The following is a 22582-nucleotide window of genomic DNA, read 5'->3' as shown; positions in this document are numbered from 1 at the left end:
CCGGATATGTTATTTTATGTTTTGTCCTTCATTTTGGAATGTTCTCTCTATTCACCTTGCCAAGTCACATGTCACAAACGCCTCTACGGCGCAGTTTAAATCTATGCAATATTGAACATACTGTATGTTGATAACCTTCAATAAAAGATTTAAACCATAAAGATGAAGGATATAATTTCTATCAGAAATAAAAATATAAAATTGGCATTTCATAGGTGTCAATGACGTAGAGTAGCCTGAGGAAAGGCGAAGGACCAGAGAATGGTGGACTGCAAGGGTGTTGAAATGGCAGTCATCCTCTCGCACATTCAGGCCCCTAAGGTATGAGGCTCACAAAAAAACATGCATGGTACTGTGGATATCAGTAACCCTGTGCTTAGGCACCCTACCATAGAATTTACTACAGATCACTCCTGGATGCCCTTACCCCCACATCGTGTCCACATTCTAACATAGCAGAGACTGTAAATAGGAGTCCATAGATTTTAAAGAAATTAACAGGGCGAGATGCAGAAAGGCATACGAATATCTGGAAAATATTCTCTTAAAATGTTTTTTTTTTAATAAAGGACACTCTCCTAGAGATAAAGAGCACCATATAATACACCTTAGTTTGTACTTTCTTTTCAGTATTTAATGGCTTGTAGGCAATATGAGAATTTAGCTTAGGAAGTGCAGAACTCAGGCTAGAGTTTGAACATGTGCGGGGGAATCATCGGTATAGTTAAAAATGCTCTTGCGAAATGAGTAGGTGGGCTTTATGAAGGTATGTAGGGAAACAGGTAAACATTAAAAACAAGGTAGTGGTTGGGTGTAGATCTCTCTGGGACATTCGCTATTGCACTAAGAATGAATATTAAAACAGAAAGGGGACACAGTTAAAAGAACGTGAGCTCTAACAATAAGAAGAACGGAATCCTTGTGGAGTGAAATTCTTAATGTTTACCTTTATCAGTCCAGCCAACAAAATCTTTTGGGTCAATTGGGTCTATGGCTGTGGAATGGCAGAACAGGATAGGCCCTCCAGCACAGCTTTGTTCTTCCTCCTGTCCTAAAACTAGGTTTAAGAGGAAAGAATTTGTCCAGCACATTAGGAGGAAGCCTCCTTTGGTTTCTGCCATTCTGGAGCAGTGTTACAGCTGTTCTTTCCATCAGCATAACTGCATAGTAGAGATTAGATCAGGTTTTAGGGATAGCGCTTGTCAATGTACTCTTGAAGTCATATAAACTCTATGCAGACACAAAACTCATGTGGGTACGTTGCTTCTTCTCTGAATGGGAACCTGATTTGAAGGATGCAGCAAAACATTGAGTGGAGAATCATTATACTAAAGTTTGTACACAACTGATCTACTAGTAAAGAGGTAAAGCAATCAAGAGTGGACTGGCAATGACGGCCATCATTTAAGTGGGACCTCTTATGAATATGCACAGAGGACTACTTGGAAAGCAAAGCTTTCGCTTCAATATCTTTGTAGCATTTATCTAATTTTGGAGAAAACTATATGAATGAGTGACACGCTATCTGTGAAGAGACCACTCTAGAAGGATGCAGTCAGAATTGTTTTTGAAGACAGGAATCTTTTTACTGTACTACTAGACATCTGACATTTCAGGAACTTTACAGCAAATGTAGGCTACTTTATAAACAGTTGTTTTGTATTATGGTGGCAGTTCTATCTTAACGGTCTTTCAACATTTTTCAGGAACGTATATGCTCAGCTAACTGACAGCTAAACAATCTATTATTCAGTTTCTTAGTTGAAGGTTAGAAATAGGATTTCTGGTTGGCTAGGGCATGCGCCTAAGCCAGACAGAAAGCACCACTCTAGTCAGGGCAGGGGAGTTACACGCTGAAGATAACCCCTGCTCACCTCCTTGGTAGCTTGGCAGAGCAGTCCGGCCTATCCCAGAGGCAATATGTAAATGGTTTGCACAACACACACACACACAGCAGCGTAACGGCTCATAGGGTACACACATTAACACAACAGCATAAGCACCTTATGCATAGACACCATTACCGCACACCTGGGTGCCCTTCCTGACAATTGCACGTTATGAGCCCCAACAGCACATCATAATGTCAGGGCACACATATGTGGACATTAGAGTGTGGCATTTGCCATGAAATTCCCTCAGCAGTGCACCTCAGGGTACAACACAGCCCGTGCCCGTGATGTAGTAAATTTCCACAAAAATAGCATGGAGCACTAGGGCCTCAGACCGAGGTCTCGCCCCGACCTCACACCAAAGTCTGGTGTAGCTCCTCCTCTGCGACACTTTCCAATCCAGGGCCCCCACTGGGCTTCCCCGGGAATGCTGAGAAGGGAAAAATGCCCCAACACCAGGTGAGGGTGCAGCTGCCCGCGACCATGCGGCACAGCGGCTCAATGTTAGAATGGCACGGCCCATCACCATCGGAGCCCGGGTTTAAAACAACAAAGAGGCTCCGGGCGGTCTCGGTCGTCGATAGGGAAGAGACACCGACACCTCGCTCTGCCCTGACTCAAAACGGGCAATGCCCCCGCCTCACAGCGACCGGAGATTAATACAAGAAAGCTCCGCCCCACTCACCATTCCTTGGGGGGCTGAGTGGTTCTGATCGCAGCTGTTGGCTGCCCAGCCAGGCATGGTACCGGTCCTGCTAGACCTGCCAGTCACCCCCGACAGCAACGTCCAGAACTTCTTTCTGCCTGCAAGTAGGGGCCGGCCCCGGAGCGAAGTCTCCGGCTGCTCTCCTCGTGGAAGGTGGCCCCGCCCTCCACACAGGCTCAGGCAGCATGTGAGGCTCTCCACTTCCTTACGGGAGCCCCGCACACGTCCAGGAGTCCTCCGGCTGTCTTCGCCTTCGCGGTGAGACTGCTCTTATCGTTCTCACCGCAAAGCCCTCTACTCAGGCTCAACAAGCAACGGGTGCAGCACCCGCAATATTCTTCAGGTAGAGGCACAGTGATGTGGGGCATCTGGCAGCCCCCTCCTCACTCTTGGTTCCGGAGTAAGGCCAAAGCGCCCACCACACCGCGATCAGTGAGGGGAGGCAGACAGCACAGCGCTCCCCTCGTGCTATCCCTCTCCAGACCAGAGGCAGGAAACTCTAGCAGAGAATCGAATCAAGCGCTCACCATGCGCTGGATTTCAGGCCACACACGGCAGAGCTGGGTCCAGGCAGGCCAGCTCGCAGGGCCCTCCAGCAGAGGGGAAGTCCTTCTGGCACCCAGCACCTCCATCCAGCACCAGTTCAGTTCCAAGTAAGCACCACACATGTGGTCACAGCCCCAATATTTATATGCCAAGTGTCTTTGTTCTCCCCCCTGACACAGGGCTCTGTGCACAGTCCAAACCAGTTCTGGGGGGTACTTACATACATCTTTTCAATTGCACAAACACCTTTATTGTTAGTGTAGGCTCTGGACCCAGACACACCACATGGGGGCGGTGCTAGCATTGTGGAAGGCAGGAACAATCCTATTAAGGTTCAGATGCTACTCCTCCCACTACTCCAAATGTAGATCAGGCCCATTCAGCCTAGCACTGACTCACCCAGGCCCTCTGGAGCCACTGCACCTTCCCAGCCCCTGTCATCCAGAGCCAGACATGCAATACACAACAGGCAGGCACAAAGACACAGCACACAGAAATGCCCACTTCTAAAAGTGGCATTTCTAAAATAGTGATAAATCTGTGAACACCATTAGGCAGCATTTATTGCCACTATTCCAAACATGTCAAACTTGATCACGCCACCCCTCTCACATCAGGAAATATCACTGAAATGTATATCAGGGAATCCCCAATGCATTCCTATGAGAGGGCAGCCTCACAGCAGTGAGAAACCAAATAGGCCGTTTGTCACTACCAGGACATGCCACACAGTTAAGGCACATGTCCTACCTTTTACCTACATTGCACCCTGCCCATAGGGCTAGCTAGGGCCCACCATAGGGGTGACTGATGTGTAGTAAACGGGGAGCCACAGACGTGGCAACCACTTTATGAACCTCGCCACAGCGGCAGTAAAACTGCGCGTGCAGGACCTGCGATGGTAGAGGCCTGAGACAGGTTTAAAAGGCTACTTTGGTGGGTGGCGCAAGCAGCGCTGCAAGACCACCTGCAGCATTCAATTTACTGGCCCCAGGTATATGAGATATCACTTTACAAGGGACTGATAGGTAAATTAAATACGCCAAACAGGTGTAGACCAATCTTTCCAAGTTTACCATAGAGGGCACATGCACTTTAACACTGAACAGCAGTGATAAAGTGCCCAGTGTCCTAAAACCACCAACACCAGGTCAGAAAAAATACCAGGAGGAAGGCAAAAAGTTCTGGGATGACCCTGCAAAAAAGGCCAAGTCCAACAAAGGTATAAACTCATTCAGAGTTAGGGAAGAAGGAAGAGATTCAGAGGGCACTATTTACTAGGTCCGTATACGATAGAAGGCTTTATTTTTATTATATTTTATGAAACAAAAAATAAGGCCAGCCCTGTATGGTAAGTATGTATTAAGAGAACAGATTATTTTGCGTTTTACTGTGTGATCACTGGGGATACTAGCACATTTATAGCTTTAACGTCTTTTTATTAGTTGACTTGATGCGGTTCCTCAATTAAAATATTTTCAGACCGAGAGACTAGTCTCTGCTATGATGCAGTATATGCATTGAATATCCACCAATTGTATTGCATTTCAGATATTGAAAGATTATACTAATACGACTGACCATAAGCACCAGGACTGACTATCCAGTATTACTACTCAACTTACAAGGGACTAGCTATTAAAATGTGGCCTGTTCCTAGTGCCTGGAGCTCGAGACCTACAGTATTGGACCGAGACCTATTTTGTCATGGTTTTTTAAAAAGCTTTATTAGTTAAAAGAAAGAGTCCCCGCCAATATTAATAAATAAATATTTAGCAAAAAGCCAAAGTATTTTTGGTCTCAAAAAAGCAACCAATGCCACAATAGTCCCTGCCACTAAAGGGATCTACTTTGTGTGTGCATGTGCTCCTTGTTAAAGAACCAAATCCAGTCACTCACAGTGAAGTCAGCCAGTACTGGGCTGACCCACTGCCCCGTTCTGTAGGCTGTTATGGATGGGAGAAAAGTGTAAACGGATGAAGAGGGCTGGCTGGAAGCCTTTATAAGCCAGTAAAATATATACATATTTTTAATTTTATTAAAATCAAAAGCTTTTACCAGAGGTTGGCTTATGGGGAGGAGTGGGCAGGAGCAAGGGGGGTGGTGAGCTGGGGGTGAGACCCGCGGAGTGCTCCTTTGGTTTTGCAGTGGGAGGGAAATGGACTAGTGCGACCTTTGGGGGGGTAGGAAGTGGTGGGGGTTGGGGGGTAGGGCAATGTCGTTAAACGTCACTGTGTTGTGCTTGGTGGTTTATGGGGGAGGGGGCGGGGGAAGTTGGTTGCTGTAAGGTATGTCTTCTGTTTGATTTGGCGGGGATCTCTGGAGGGCAGAGCTCTGCGACCTATATGCAAATTGACCAATAAAATCTGTTAAAAAAATAAATAAAATAAAGCTTTTAACACCAGTGTTGGACCTGGCCCTTTTTGCGTGGTCGACCGCCTCCCCTACCTTCCCTTTCCCAACATGATTTTTGCCTCCTGTTGCAAACCTGTTTTTTTGGGCATTAGGACGTTGAGCATTTTTTACCACTGCGAACCAGTGCAAACTTTTGTTCTCTATCTAAAACATGGTAACACTGGCCTACACCTGCCTGGCACATTTAATTTACTTGTAAGTCCCTAGTATTTGGTACTACATGTACCCAGGACCTGTAAATTAAATGCTACTAGTGGGCCTGCAGCATGAATTGTGCCACCCACTGAAGTAGAGCTTTAAAACATATCTCAGGCCTGCCATTGCAGTCTGCAGTACAGTTTAACTTGTCATTTCAAACTGGACGAATAGACCTTTTGCCGGGCCTAAACCTTCCTTTTTTAATACATAGAAGTCACCCCTCAGGTAGGTCCAAAGGCCCACGGGGCAGGGTGCATTGTATTTAAAAAGTAGGACATGTGGGTTTAAGTTTTATATGTCCTTGTAGAACATAACTCCTTAATTTACTTTAACTACTGTAAAGCCTACATCTCCCACAGACTTACATGGGGTTGCCCTAAACATTTAATAAGTGCTAACTTTTGATTGGGAGCAGGGAGACTTGTTCGGTTTAAGACGTAAATGAAATGAATTGTAATTTAAAATCCTCTTTAATGTTTAAGTCTGATTTTAAGTCACAATTCTGGAAAGTTGGTATTTTCTTGTTCTAACCATTTGAGCAGTCTGCCAGTGTCCTGGGTCACTGGACTGTGAACGACTCTGCTCTTAGGCTTTTTGTATTTTCACCAGGCAGTGAGACAAAATGGAATTTATGAGTGTACAGGATGGTTGGGGCAGAGCTGTTCCCTGCCTCACTTACACATCAAAGGGCTTGCCTCCAGGACGCACAAAGGTACCTGCCACTAGTTGCATCACCCCCACACTTCTTGGAGCCTTAACCGGGAAAGGGAAGAACTTTCCAGAACCAGATGTGGGTGTAGTATAGGGAACCCCCCTCCCATCCCCCACACACACAAACACACACAGACACACGCACGCACTTCCAGGTATAAATAATGGACCCTCAGAACAACTCATCAGTACACTCCTGGACCTGTGGACATTACAGATATACTGTCTTGCCATCCCTGCTGCTTGAGGACATCCTTACATTCTCCCTTGATCCCTGGCTAGCCTAAATGACTCCACGTTTAAAAAAAATGTGATTGGACTCTAAGGGGCAGTTGGCTGACTTCCTGTCTGAGTTACAGGGACAACAAGGTCTAGAGCGCTCTCCGCAACTGCCCAGCTGATCTGCTGCACTGGACCTGCCCGAGCTCTGTTTGCCTATACTAGAATGAGTTCCTGATAACCAAAGTTGCCTCTGCAGGTTCTAGAGCTCTTGCTAGCATCAGTGAAGCTCCTCCTGTGAAGAAAGGTGAAATCCTTAAGCTTTTGCCTCTTCACTATCATGAACGGGCCTGTAATCGCCGAGACTCTGCAGCGAGCAATGACCGGCAACATGAAGTTTCAGTCAACCAGACTCTTCGTACTACATTGACAGCCAGAGTCAACCGGCAATTCAAGACTTGCACTTCACGCTACAGTATCGACAGCCCAAGGTGACCTTGAATGCGATGCTCCAGCAATGACCGTCCACAACGCCTGACTGGTTCTTTGTTCTACAGAGATGACAGTCTGTGCTCGGTGTCCTGTTCTCTATGCTAGTGACGAACATCCAGGACGCTCTCCCTGCTCCTCACAACTTCCTCCTCCTCGCAACATCCTCTACACCGAACAGGACTCTTTGCGAGAGACTTTGAGAAGGTAACCCTTTCAGCTGGACTAACCTGGTCCCTGTATCGGACACCTATGCTCCATCCAAGACTGCGAGTGACACTTTGTGTTTTTAGGTGCCAGATTTCACACACAAAAATGGAAATTCATAACTCCAGCTCTACGGATTGGGTTTAATTTGTTTTAGTGTCATTTTATTTATTAAAATGTACTCTGTTTTTCTAAATTGGTTTGGGAAAATTCTTGTGTTGCATTTTCACTTTATTACTGTTTGGGTGCTGCAAAAATACTTTACAGATTGACTCTAAGTTAAGCCAGACTGCTTTGTGCCAAGCTACCAGAGGTTAATTTGGGGACTTTTGTTATTCACCTTGACAAGGATTGGGATTGTTGCCCGAGTGAGGGTTCTCCTCAACCACCCCCACCAATAACCCGATTTCTTACAGCCAGACTTTAAAATGGGAAATCAAACAAAGACAGAAGGATTTCTTCACAACGTAAATTCAACAGGAGTAACTATTCAAATGTGTGTGCTTCAGCTTACAAATCCCTTCATGAAAGTAGAGTCCTCTTGGAATATTAAGTCATCAACCATGAAACATTGCGCAGGAACTGTTGGAATGCAAATTGTGATGTAGAGCATGGAAGAAAATTGCTGCACACAACCAAGCATGACGCAATGAGCTCGGAGTCTGACTTAGCTCCTCAGAGGATGACGACTGATACTAACTTTGTACTTGTTGGGCAGAAGGGTGCTAGCTCGACTTAAGTTCCCAGTAAAGCTGTAAAAAGACATTAAAAAATAAAGTCAGCCACAAATATTCGTCTGCTGCATACTATATCCACCTTGCTGCTGTAACTCTGTTGAGAATTCTCAGATGCACTGGAAATGTGGGCCCATACCATCACAGTTGCCTAGGTGTATGTTGAGAAAAGTAGTCATTGTAAAATACTCCCCACATTGGAGGCATATGTAAAACACAGTAATCAGCTAGCGAACAACTGAGCAACACAGCTGAAACAGCAGTTTATAGATTCTCAAGCTGGTGGGACACCACACCCAAGTTATATTACAATGAGGATAACTGTACCGCTGAGACCCTTTTTGGATTTCCATTTCTTATAGCTGTAGAGGTATTAATGCATCCTATTAAACATGACCAATATGATGCAAGTTGTCCTCAAATTGTGAAAAAACATTCTTTAACCATTTGCTCCCAGCCAGTGCCTATGCCTCCCGAACAGACGTTAAAAGTTGTGTGTGGCCAAAGTTAGCACAAGCAACTGTTTCCGAATTAATTTTAAAAACATTTCTCCTTCAACAAAGAGAAAATAGAGCAGCTATGATTTACTGCACTAAGATCAGCTTCCGCCAACTTGGATCACATTTTTTTTTTTATTAAAAAGACAGTTACATCATTACATATGCATGCCTTATGACATATACGCACCCATGCATCATGATGCAAATGCACATTCAAAACAGTATGTGCTTTTTTTCCCCAGCATTGGCAAAATGCTTTTTGTTTTGCTGATGCTGGAGAGTACCAATCATTTTTTCTCCAACAGAACAAAACAAGGAAAAATAAGTTATATAGCCCAACTTGGAAAATATTGTTGCTGGTTAGAAGCGAACATCTATAATGAAGCACGCCACTTATTGTGGGGTCTATAAACACACAAAAAAGTTGATGGTATAGAAAAGAGACTGAAATGTTGTCTTAACTTCTTTCTGTTTAACAGATAAAATTGTTCCCTTCAGCTAGGGCAGGGTTACAGTAGGTATTGGTATTTTTTTTTAAAACAGAAAGGAAAGACATTGTATTAGAAACAAGCACATGTAAGTGACACGAAAGCCGACCAATGGTTAGCAATGGGCTTGCTCTAAGCCTACTGTAAGTTTTTGTTATGTTGAACATGTGGCCTTTCGTCAACAGTCAGTTAAAAGTTGTGTGCAGGTGAGACTTAAAAACAACAATTAAATTGATATATACCGGTTAATCATCTACTTTTTTTCACTACTCCTCAATACACCCTCTGTGGTGGTCAAATACTATTTTTCAATGACATCAATAATCATCGACACTCCTGGGCAGGAAAAATGTGGGATCAGGAAGATCAGTATGGTGACAGAGTCTGCAGGACAAGCAGCCACAGTGTACCTTAAATATAAGGAAACAAAGAAGGTGCCTTCCTCTTTACCATGTTTTCTTAGTACTGTCTGACCTTTACCTCATCATTTCAACCTCAAAATGTACCATTAATTTCCTTCTCCGTGCAACTAATTGTAACATGCACCCAAATGATCTGCTCTCATGAAAAAGCAAGCAGCAGCCTAACACAACTTTGAGCGCTTTACGCACACATACACTTTTCAGGTGAGAATTTATTTTACGTGCCATTCACCTGTTCGATAATAATAATATCTAAAGGAGATATGGGATAAATATATCCTAGCTGAGGATAGCCCATAGACACGTCCAGTCGATAGATGGTCAGTACTGCCAAAATAAATAAAGTTCTTAAAATCTCACACAAAAAAATTATTTTCCAGTGATGGTCATTACTCTAGGTGTGTGAGGATCCTTGCTAGATTCACTTCTTCATTAGTATAATAAAGTGAATAGTTTCATACCCACAAGCACCGATGCAGCATGCATTCCACTAAAAATGAACAAAATAAAAGCTGCACAGGAGACATTCCCAGCATTGGCGACAGCCAGGCATCAAATGACAAAATAACAAGCACCATAGGAGCTTAGAACACAACATTCCAAACAGTGATGTCCAAATAAAAGCATATGCACAACCTACATGCCAAACTGCCTCATGCTTTCCTAATTAATGGAAACCATGCAGCGTCTTCTATTTCTTGTTTCATCTTGGTGTGTCAGTTGGAATAGATAGGTGATCACCCACAGGAGCCACCCCATGATACATAGCAGCATCCATGACTGGCATGTGCATGGAAGTTAACACGGAAGAAAAAAAACAAATCCCAAATATGTTAGACACTGGGTCATAAACGTAAAAGATCTTCCACCATGCTCGATTGCACAACCTGAATTAATTACATTTAAACCCAAACTCCATTATGAGTAGTCAGATGCCTTATGTTGGATTTACCTGAATTTTGTTGTTCTGGACAATCTCTCTGAAAGTGTTCCACAGATCCACAACTCCTACAGGAGCCCCCTAAAAACAGAATTGCACATGTGTAAATTTGTATTTTATTGATTACTTTCATAAAAATGTAAACAATATAAATGCTACCAACAGAGACAAACAGTCTAATGAGAAAGAGGGACAACATCTGGATGAGTCTTTAGTCTACATTGAACTTCAAGATAATTTGGGCTTCAATATCTAGATCAATAATGTTTTTTTGTATCTTGATCAGGGCACTGATATGCTGGTGTAAGTAGCTTTTGTGGTAATTCCCATATGTTCACGAGGCGTCTTGCTCCACCCATGAACCTGGAGACAGGCAAAGAAAAAAGAGGCATGGCATTTAAAAGCTTAAGTCATTCTTAGCACTCGAAAAATTTAAATATACGAATAAAGGAAAAGGCATCAGTGTACGGGCAGTGATCAGCTTATTCACTGGAATGGGGCACGGCAAATGTTGTACTGGGAGAAAGGGATCAAAGGACAGTACAGATCAACCTACACCACCCATGTGTACCCGACAGCTGCATGTGATCTGTGATCAGCATCAAGTGTATATGCGCATGCGCAGGAATAAGAGTCCCTGACAAAATGAGACAACAAATGCTGTTATGACAATTCTGACAGTTCCAATTTATTGAATTTCCCTCTTAAAATGCCATTGTCCCATTGAAAAATACATAAAGACAAATGTTATTTTCCCATTTAACATTGTGACCCCAATATGTCTCCCTCTCTTCAGCTTGCGCCCCTCACCCCGTCTTTCATCACAACCTTTCCCCAGCTTTTCAAACACATCAGTTCCTTGACCCCATGCAATCCTTTATATTCCCCTCTTATCTGCCCACTACCTTCCAATTCTGCACTCGTTAATCAGCAGAGCTCTTTGGCACTTTCTATCCTAATTGGTTTAAACTTTTCACTGTACCCCATACATAACAATAATAATATTAATGAATGAAATTTATAAAGCGCACGGCTACCTCCAACTGAGGTGTCCCGGCGCTAAGGTAGCAGATTCACACTAAAGAGCACAGGAAGAACGCTATGCAAGGTTAACGAGCCCGGTTTTTATAGCTCTCCTGAAGGCTGGTTCCGACTCCATCAAGCGGAGGTGGAGAGGCATGGCATTCCAGAGCTTCGCAGCCCTAACTGCGAATGCTCTACCACCTATCCTGGCCTTACAGAAAGGAGGAGTAGGGTGCAATTTCATGTAGTTTGATCTCAGGACCCGGTTTTGCTGGCAATTTTGCAATCTATGTCTCAGATAGGCTGAGCCCCGACCCCTGGTGGCTCTGTAGGCCAGAGTAAGTGCCTTAAATTCAATTCCCCTACTGACAGGCAACCAGTGAAAGCTCTGCAGATGGGGAGAGATGCGATGGCGGAACGGCACATTTCTAATCAATCTTGCCGCAGCGTTTTGAACTAGTTGCAGCCTGCAGACCAGATAGGCTTGTATTCCTAAATAGAAACTATTAGAATAGTCCAGTCTAGATGTGACCAATGCGTGGACTACAGTCCTCCTGCACTCCATCGGGAGAAAGTGAAGGAATTTCCGCACAGCTTCCAGCAAAACGAAGAGGAGACCTGGCGAATCTGGGTCTTGTAGGATAGATCATTATTGAAGTTGAACCTTAGATTTCTAGCCGAATCCACCAGAATAGGGAGGATTCAGCTCTGAGGGCCACCAGAGCTTAGAGGGTGGTGGGACTGGTTGGTTGGAAAATAAAATCTGTTTTCTGTGTCCAACTTTTTTTTTTATTCAATAGGTTTATTGAGTTTTTAAAACAGGGAAAATAAAACAAGACAATGAAATAAAGACATCGACATGGTCCAAGTGATGTCATCTACATGCAGCGGTTCAATGATCATACATCGTAGGTGCATACTATAAAAGAAAGGGATCGTTACGTGGTAGGGTCTTGGTTGTCGCGACCTGCCGTCGCTGGAGGAGTAGTGTCATCATGGTCGTGAGCCGTCAGGGTGGATCTCCTGGTCATATATAGGGCCCAGAGGTTTTTGGGTCTGTTGTGGGGTGGTAATAACTCGCTATAGTTTTCCGTTTGAGTGCAGCAGTACAGCATGTCTCTGGACCACTGCGCCAAAGTAGGTGTCGGGCCGCAAAGCCAACAGAGTGCCACACATCTCTTCGCTAGGAGGAATGCCATGTCCACAAGACGTCTGTGTGTCTTGGGAAGTGGTTTGGAATAGCCCAGTAGAGCTAGGACCGGGTCCGAAGATAACGTCATGTCCGTAATGCGGTTAATTTCGGTGAAAAGTGGGCAACCGATGGGCAGGCCACTTGAAAGAAATCAGCGATTAGTTCTCGATTAGTTCTCCGCATCTTTTCGCACTGAGATCCCTCGCGCATGCCATAGCGGTATAATCGTTCCGGCGTATAGTAAACCCTGTTAAGGAATTTAAAGTGGACTAATCTATGACGTCCGTTGAGCGAGATTAGTTTGGTACTCAAGCAGCAGTAGAGCCACTTATCATCTGTCAGTTCTACCTGTAAGTCCCGTTGCCACGCCAGTCATGGTTTGCTGTATGCGCCTTCCCTGACAGATAGCGTGGTGCGATATATTCTAGATACTAATTTAGCGGGTGACTGTGCTTTAGTAACAGCGGTCAGAGCCGGGATCTCTGGGGGTTCCGCCATATCCTCCCCAAGTAGATCCCTGAGAGCGTGTCTAACTCTGTGGAATTGGAATTGCCAAGGAGCGTCGGTACGTTATCCCCCTCTGCAACATCCTCCCAGGAAAGGGCAGTGCCGCCTGTAAAGAGGTCTCCTATGGTATGTATGTTTAGCGTCTGCAATGCAATTATGACTCCCCTGTCCCTGCACGGAGCAAGCCTGTGGCACCAGTCAAGACGGGCCATTGGAGCATATAGATTACTTGCTTGAGTGTCCAGTATATAATGCCAAGCGTGTGTGACAGTTTAGAGAGTCCATTATGCCAGTGCGTCTGTCACGAGGCGAGAACAGCAGGGCTGGTAGAGGCCTGGGGTCGGCAACTATGGTCTCAATCTGTAGGTCAGAGGGTCAGTGTATCCAGTGATATGCATGAGAGCAGCTCTATAGTATAATTCCAAGTCGGGAGCACCGAGGCCCCCCCACCCCATCATATATGGCAACGTCAATATCTTCGAGGCAACGCATGGCTGTTTGCCCGCCCACGCCAGACACACCATTAGTGAGTGCAGACGCCGAAAGAATGTTTTGGACAGGACCATGGGAATGTTCGTAAAGATGAAGAGGAAGCGTGGTAGGACAATCATTTTCATGAGGGATACTCTGCCCATCAATGATAGCGGGAGACTGAAACATCTTTCAACATCATCCTCCAGCTTGGAGATAGCGACTCCATAATTTTCCCTCAGGACAACTTCCAAATCGGTATGTAGCCGGATACCCAAGTATCGCACCGCCTCTGTGGTCCATTACAGGGGATATTCCGGCTCAATTCGAAAAGTGGCTGAGGTGAGGGGGAACATGATGGACTTGTTCCAGTTGACGTTTATACCTGAAAGGGAACCGAAGAGGACCACCTCGCTTAGAACCGGAGAGAGGTTGATCTCAGACTCTCTAACATGAATATGACACTTTACTCCGCATGAGTTTACAACGCATGCCATTACCCCCCCATATTTTACTATGCAAAAACTTTTACAATGCAGGGCTTTACAACGCAATCCATCACAACGCATTGTCCATTACAATGCAATTTACTATTCTAACTCCACCGGGGCGTTGTAATGGCGAATGCGTTGTAATTGTTTGCATGTAAAGCCCTGCATTGTAAACGTTTTTGCAGAGTAAAAAATGCGGGGTAATGGCATGCGTTGTAACGCATGCGGAGTAAAGGATGTCTACCCTCTAACATAGATAAGCGTGTCGTCCGCAGATACAATTAAACGGTAGTTTGGAAACCGTATGCCCCTCTGCCCGTGATAGTCCCGTAGGGCGCAGGCTAGAGGCTCTGCCGTCAGGGCATATAGTATTGGAGATAGAGTGCAGCCCTGTGACTGTGGGCTGTGAAACGATTGGCAAGAGGCTTCGCGAAGATTTTAGCGTCCACATTCAAAAGAAACAAAGGGCTATACGATGCGCACTCATCCGGAGTCTTCCCCGGTTTGAGTATGGCTACAAGAATCGCTTCTGGCATAGTCGGAGGCATCATTCCTGAGAGGCATATATCCTCAAACAGTGTGAGTAAGCGCGGAATTAGGAGGTCCTGGAACGCCTTATAGAAGGCTACGGTGAGACCGTCACTCCCTGGCACTCTACATGCTCTCATCTCCGAGATCACTAGGACTACTTCTTCCCGCTTGATCGGGCGCATCAGGAACTCACGGTGCCAGTTGGATAGCCATGAGAGTTCAATATGGGTCAGGTAGTCTCGTATGCGTTTGTCTGGGCTGCAGCCGCGGGAGGAGTAGAGTTCTGCATAATATTTTCGAAATTGCTCCGCTACCTGGGCCTCCGTGAGCGGGGGGTCTCCCGGTTGTGGTTTAATGTCTGGTATCGTAGTTCTGTCCCTGCGCTGCTTAAGAATTTGTGCGAGAACCGTTCCCGGCCGCTCGTCCTCGCCATAGGTTCGGGCGCTCGCATATTTCCCCGAGGCGTTTTATTTCTGCGTCAGCCTCCTCATGATATTCCCGGAGTGTCTGTGCTAGTGCCAGAGTAAGTCCATCACGCGAGAGGACTCAAGGTTCTTCAATTTGCGCTCTAGAGCCGCCAGCCTACTGCGTATCGACTTAAGAACCCCCGCATGCTTGGAAATAGTCACCCCCTGATATACACCTTAAAAGCCTCCCAGACAGTTTGAAAGGAGTCAACGGATCCAGCGTTTGTCCCGAAAAACGTCTCGATGGACATGGCAAGTTCCTCTTTGAAAACAGTGTCGAGGAGGGAGTATGGCGGGAAGCGCCATAAAAATGGGGGGGGGGGGGGATTCATTTCTTAGGAGAAGCAAGTGTTAGTAGTAGTGGCGAATGATCAGAGTAGGTGCGGGAAAGGATCGTGCATGCGCAAATATGCTGAAGTAGGTGCCGTGAAGCGAACCAGTAGTCTATTCTCGTGTGGATATTGTGATGTGCAGAGTAGTGCGTGTAACCACCTTGGCGTGTGTCTGTGCCATCATACTTCACACATGTCCAACCTCATCAGGGACATCTCTACCATTCTGGCTGAGGGGGCGTCTGTCTGGGCCATCCGACCTATCCAGAGCTGGGTGTCGGATAAAATTAAAATCCCCCCCCCCCACAATATATGGTCTTGAGCGTATGGTTGGGTCAAAGTCGTCAGGTTAGTATAGAAGTCTGGATGGTCATAGTTGGGGCCGTAGACATTCAAAAGGGAAAGTTCTAGTCCCTTCCCACAGCATTTGGATAGGACGAATCTACCCTCTCTGTCCATTTCCAAGGGCGTCAGTGTTATCGATGTCTTCGGATTCACCCACGTCATGACCCCCCCTAGCGTGAGAAGTGAAGCCCGCGGCATGGACATTGCCCAGCAGTCCTTTAGTACGTAAAATCGGGCTATCCGGGTGAAGGTGAGTCTCCTGCAGGAGGGCTACGTCAAAGTTGTGTCTGGAAAGGTAGCTTGGAATTTTACAGACCTTTCGGTGGTCATTAAGGCCGCGCACGTTCCAAGTAAGCAGGACCAGCGAGTCAAGAGTGCTATCAGGATTAAACGCTGGTGTATCTGTCATACAAGAGTATGTAGTTGAGAGGGAACAAGGATATTCTAATCAGGACCATGTCACGCCAAAGCTGCACAGCTTGAATTAATACTACAAAGAATACATCCAAAAACATTCCCAACATGTGCCCACCCCACACTCGTGTCCGGCCATATTCGTGGCGGCCAGTACTTTTGTAACTACAATCCCACAATAATGCAGCAGTAAAAGCAATCAGTGTGAGTGAGCATTGCAGCAATTCACGAGTCAAACCCCACCAACCCCCTCCCATGCCTGTCCAACCCCAACTTGGCTGCGGTACCATCCCTCCCTCCCAAGTAGAAAACCCACCCATTCCCAAACAACAAAACACATCCCAGATTTGGTTCACGCAGGGGTGGATGTAGCTCGCACAGCAATAAGGGTGTGTGACCTATAAAGGCCATACTCCGCACCCTGCCATTTATAAATACTCGCAGCTGTGAAATAGTGTAGGAGAGCACAGCTCAAAAGGGCCCCAAGAGGCGTGGATGCATCATGTGCCTCAACTCTGAACCAACCCAGAAATAGCTTGTATCAAAGGAAGCATAGCGGATCAGTCATAGCCCCCATTCTCACGTAAAGTTAAGGCTGAAACAAGATAGTGTATGGGAGTCTCATCAATGTGTCCCCCTCCCTGTAAGGGAGAAGACTCTCGCCCCCCCCCCCCCCCGCAATGCAAGTAAGGCGACCAAGCACTATGCGAGGCAGCGGAAGGGCCCAGCCACAAGGTATTTGTGTGTCTATCCCCAATCACAGTACCAACAAAAGCAGATCCCCCTCCCCCAGTAACAGCAAGCTATACACAACAGTTAGTGTCACCATGTCGTAGTCAATCCTGCTCATCCATGGGACCTCCCGACGCTTCATCCAGGAGGTGGTGTTCTGGGTGGGGGTCGTTTTTCTTTCATCCAATCTTTCAACACTTTTTGTAAGGCCTTCGGGTCAGTGAAAATATGCGAGTGACCCTGCTGGAGGTTATTGATGATTGTCTTGATCTGATTAGATTGCTTGTACATTAAGCTTATTGATTGATGTTGGTATATGTACTAATACTATATGTTGGAGTCGTCATGTTGAGTTATATGTAGTGCTTCTGGAATTTGGGAGCTAGTAGCAGTTCCGTAGTAGGGCAGAGGGAAGTATATGCTGCTCTCGGGAAAGACGGGATTGTTGGTCCTGTATGTATGCAGGAAAATTCACATTGTCTGGATTCGGAATCAGTGACATTGTTATGTTACTATTAGAGATATTTCTGGTATATAAGGAGTGCGTATGGTAGTGAAGGTTATCTGAGAAACTCTGGTTTTAAGTCCCAGGGATCCGTAAGGTTCGCTGTTAAAGCTTATCGCGGGAGAAGTAATAGGTATTCTCTGAGCTTGTTTGAGAAACTGAGTAGAAGTAAGCTGCTTGGTTGATGTGTGTTATAATTCTGTAGTGGAGCAGATTGTTCGCTGTTCTCGGGAAAAGCAGGATTCTGCGTGTATGTACTATATTTTCTTGTATGAATGTGCGTGAATGTTTGTATATTTAGTTGATTGTAAGACTCTTTGGATAAGTCCTAGAGGAAACAGTTAATGAATGTATGTTAGAAGGGCAGAGTAGAGGGATGTGCTACTGTGTCAACGAGAGGTTTCTTGTGAAATAGATTTTCTTTATTATTCTTTGGTTAGCGAAGCAGACAATGGAGATGTTTATATGTTGTAACTAATAGATTTTGTAGAAATTCGACACGAAGTCTACTGAGAAATTTTTGTAAAGGAGGGGTAGACGACTGACAGGAGACAGGAGCGAGAAACTGCAGCGACTGCTGACGTCAAATAGACCGCGCTCTGATTGGATATTAGATCAGGATAGTGCTTGCGCTGAGATTGGTGCGTTGGTGTGAGCCGCGCAAGGATTGGTGGAGCTATTCTAGTGACGTAACGTTCCAGGATTGGTGCGTTAGTGTGAGTCGCGCTGTTATTGGTTGAAAAATCATATTGTGTAGTTGTATTACGGAAGGGATTAGAAAGTTTTGGTAAGCGTTAAAATGTATTACCAAGAGGAGAAAAAGAAAAAATCTTTGTTCAGAAAGATTAAAAATTGGTTCGACAAGGATAAAGATGTTAAAACGAGAGAGGGTGAATTGTTACCTCCATCGAAAACGCCTGCATCCTTCATGGCTGCAAGATATGGGTATCATACCTGTATATGGTTGGAGAATTGGGTTAGGTATACCAAAGAAGATGGAGTTTTAGCATTTCCAGAGCATGGTTCATTTAATCTGGCCGTGTTGAAAAATTTACGGGAAAAGATGTTATGTCTTGACCCAAGACCAAGGCCGACACAATTCGAGGCTTTAGTGGAATGGGAAGAGGAAGTACATGAGCGAGAGAAACAGAGGTCTGGAGGCAACTATAGGTATATGTTTGGGAGGAGACATGGTCGTGAAACTCATCATGATCGAATGACGAGATGGCGAGATGCTAGTATGTCAGAGGGATTATATCCTGTGAGAACAGTTGAAGAGGGAGCAGAAAGGGTTCCTGAGGCAGAAGTGAGAAGATATGGAGTTAATGAATATGAGGATGAGGTTTTAAATGACATGATTTACAAAAGACCACCTCCATATAGACCGGAACCAGAAGAGAGTACACCAGTTGTTTCTCCGATAAGAGATACGCATCGTATCATTAAGACAGAAAATGTGACACCTGAGTTAAGAAGTGGTAATCCTTTCAGGGAGAGAGAAAATAGAAGCAGTGGTGAAAATACGAGAGAATTAGCCAGAACTACATCGGAGTTGACTGAAAAGATCAAGGAACTGACAAAAAATCTAGATGCTGTTACGGTACCCGTAACCATAGGTCCGGTTATGCCTGTTTTTGATAAGCAGAGGAAGGGTGAGAATGGTTTGGTTATTCCATATGTTGGGAATAGATTGACAAGTTTGGCTGGTCCTTCAGGAGATTCAGGAAAAAGGGCAGGAAAATTAAGACATGACACCTGTAATGAAGGATTAGAGGAGTCTAATTCAGGACTGGATGCTGGTGAAGCTAGTTGTTCAGGGATGCCAATTTTAGAACCGCAGAAGAAAGTGGTTCCAGTGAGAAAATCTACTGAAATAACAGCTGAGGATCTGAATGAATGGATGAAAGTTCTTCAAAAGAGGGATAAAGATTCACAAGCAATTGATGTTGCTAGGTTACGTGTAGAATTAGAAGAGCTTGTTGCAGGGACAGTTCCAACCGAAATTCTAAAAAATCATCATGATGGTGAATTATTGTTTATGTGTAAGAATATCACCTGGAGAGCGAGAAATACTCATGACAGATTAAGAGCGATAGCAAATGACTATGGAGTTGACATTGATAAAGTGAAAGTTTTGCAGAAGTCTTACAGGATGGATTTCACAGACAAAGACATAGAGAATTTGAATGGTACTGGTAGAACAGGACAGATTAAAGATATGATCGCTTTATTGCGAAAATGGGGTGATGTTGAAAAGTGGAAGGATAGATGGTACAAAAAGAGAGAAGAATCAGGGGATAGGACTTATTCAGCATTTCCTGTGAGAGAAAAGGAAAAACCAGTGGATACTTATCCTATGAGAGAAATACCTGGAGGAGGATATGTACATGTTCCATGGACCAGACAGGATATATTATCATTTACGAATGATTTCCCTCGATTGAGAGAAAAGCCCGTCGAGCGGTACAGGCAGGTAGACAGGTTTGTGAAATTGTCAAAAGTGCTGTGGATTGACCTGAATAGTCTGTTTGATATAATTGTTCCAGCAGACTTGTGGGCTGAGTGTAAAATAGTTGTGAGTTGGCCTACTGAGGAATATTCAAGGGATCAGAGAACAGGAGCACCAGATCCAGAAGTAATGAGAAAGTATGAGCAGGTGATTGTATACCTGAAAAATAAAGTACCTCCAAAAGAAACAGACTGGGTTAAAATAGATCGAACACATCAGGAAGCAAAAGAATCAGTTCATGCTTTTTAAGAGAGGCTGATACTGGCATTTAAACAATTCAGTGGAGATGAACACCTGGGTGACAAGGATTTGAGTCATTTTGTATACAGATTTGTATATGGCCTGAGACCTGAGATTAGTGAAAGAATTCGTGAGCATACTGTGGATTGGCAGAGTAAGAAAATAGATGAGATTCTGAGACATGCAAAATACTTCAGTGATGAGATTGAAGCAAAACAGAGAAAGCTGAAAGAGAAAGCAATGTGGGCACAGGTGAAAGTTGCGGAAAGACAGGAAGCACAGTTGGTGGAACAGGCAAATAATCCAGGAAATAATGCAGGGAATAGACCTAGGTATGCAGGGAAAGGAAAGGGGAATCTTGAGGAAGCTAAGAAAAAGTTCCCATGTCACAACTGTGGCCAACTGGGACATTGGAGATCAGAATGTACCAATCCACCATTAGTGAATAATGAGGGAAACTCCTTGAATCAACAGGTGCAGAACGAGGGGAAAAATCAACAGCAGCAACAGCAGAAAGTTGTGAGACAGCAGAGTCAAGAGCCAAAACCGCCCTTGCCGCAGAATAGAGGAGCACAAAAGTATAATCCGGATTCGGGATTCTACAATGATGAGCAGGTAAACAAACCAAGGCGTTCTAACCAGGTACAACAGTACTTGTTAAAGAATGAAGGGAGTGAGTCTGAGGGTGATTATTGACGGTGCCGAAGAGAGGAGGAAGAGTGCATACTTGGTGCAACTCTAGAAATAGACCAGGCAGGGCCATTTGTGGATGGAAAAATAAATGAAGAAGGTGTTACTTTTTTAGTAGACACAGGTGCGACAAGATCAACTGTCAGGTCAACAGATATTAGAAATCTTCCTCTCTCGGATGAAGCAATCCAAGTAGTTGGTGTAGCCAATACACAAATCAGAACACGTCTTACTGAACCAGTAAGAGTACAAATAGGGAAATTTTCAGATATGCACAGATTTATCGTCTGTGACACAAGTCCAGTGAACCTGTTAGGTAGGGATCTACTCTGTACAATGAACTGTACAATTTTTTGTACACCAGATGGAATAGCTTTTGAAACACCAGATGAGGATATTTTGTACCGAATGACTCTAGAAAATAGAGAAAGTGAGTTAATTGGTGCATATGCTGTGTTTGATCCAGAGGATTTGCCTCAAGAGCTGAGAGACACAGTGAAAAGGACAGTTTGGGATTTTACTGGAGAGGATGTGGGATTGATGAATAATGTAGATCCTGTGAAAATTTCAGTGAAAGAGGGAATTACTTATCCTAACATTCCTCAGTACAAAATGACACCAGAAATAATTGAGGGAATAACTCCTATAATTGAGAAAATGATTCAGCAGGGAGTTCTGAGAGAACTACTGAGTAGTCCGTGTAATTCACCAATAATGGGGCTAAAGAAGCCTAATGGGAAATTCAGGATCGTACAGGATTTGAGAAAAGTTAATCAAATTGTGGTGGCATGTTGTCCTATTGTGCCAAATCCATCAGTGATTTTGTATCAGATTCCACATGATGCTGAGTGGTATACAGTGATTGATTTGTGCCATGCTTTCTTTTAAATTCCATTGCATCATGACAGCCAGCCGATTTTTGCATTTAGATTTGGCCAGCGTATCTTAGCATGGTGTCGTATCCCACAGGGGTATACAGAGAGTCCTTCAATATTCAATCAGTTATTGAAAAAGTCATTGGAGAGTTTGATCATGCCTGAAAACTCAGTATTAGTGCAGTATATTGATGACCTACTTGTGGCATCAAAGACACGTGAAGCTTGTGAAGTAGATACTATAGCTTTACTGAATCATCTGGCAGATGGAGGGTTAAAAGTATCTCCAGCTAAATTACAATTCTGCAAGAAAGAGGTGCATTATCTTGGACATAATATTGAGAAAGGTCTGAGAAAAGTGACTGATGACAGGATCAAAATTATCAGGGAAATGAAAGCCCCAAAGACCCAGAGGGAAGTGAGAATGTTCCTGGGAATGGTGGGTTATTGTCGTCAGTGGATAATTAATTTTTCGCTGATAGCAAAGCCACTGATTAAGCTGACTAAAAGTGAGATGACAGACCCATTGGAACTAGATGGAGAACAAATGGCAGCATTCGAAGAGCTGAAAAGCAGAATGTGTGAAGCCCCTGCTTTGGGTATGCCAGATTATGAAAAAGAATTTGAATTGTACTGCAGTGAGAGAAATGGATGTGCACTTTCAGTGTTAATTCAGAAGCATGGATTACTGAGAAGGCCTATTGCGTACTTTTCATCGACACTTGACCCTGTAGCTGTGGGTTTACCAGGTTGTCTGAAATCTGTGGCTGCAACATGCAGAAGCCTAGAAC

General features: G+C 44.6%; 1 protein-coding gene across 4 annotated transcripts in view; it reads right to left on the bottom strand.

Moving 5' to 3' along the window:
• Positions 1–22582, bottom strand: part of ZCCHC9 (zinc finger CCHC-type containing 9) — a 72701-nt gene that overhangs the window by 5480 nt on the left and 44639 nt on the right. For 2 of the 4 annotated variants that reach the window (XM_085632411.1, XM_085632410.1), the window contains exons 5-6: positions 10480–10548; positions 8084–8135 (exon numbers count right to left, since the gene is read on the bottom strand). In XM_085632411.1, the coding sequence (XP_085488537.1) occupies positions 8119–8135; positions 10480–10548 (86 nt within the window). In that variant the 3' untranslated portion in view covers positions 8084–8118. The remainder of the gene's footprint in view (positions 1–8083; positions 8136–10479; positions 10549–22582) is intronic. The other 2 variants (XM_085632409.1, XM_085632408.1) reach the window with 1 other exon arrangement.

This window comes from Triturus cristatus, chromosome 2_1, assembly GCF_964204655.1.
Source record: "Triturus cristatus chromosome 2_1, aTriCri1.1, whole genome shotgun sequence".
NCBI lineage: Eukaryota > Metazoa > Chordata > Amphibia > Caudata > Salamandridae > Triturus > Triturus cristatus.
This window is presented reverse-complemented; position numbering and strand designations above follow the sequence as displayed.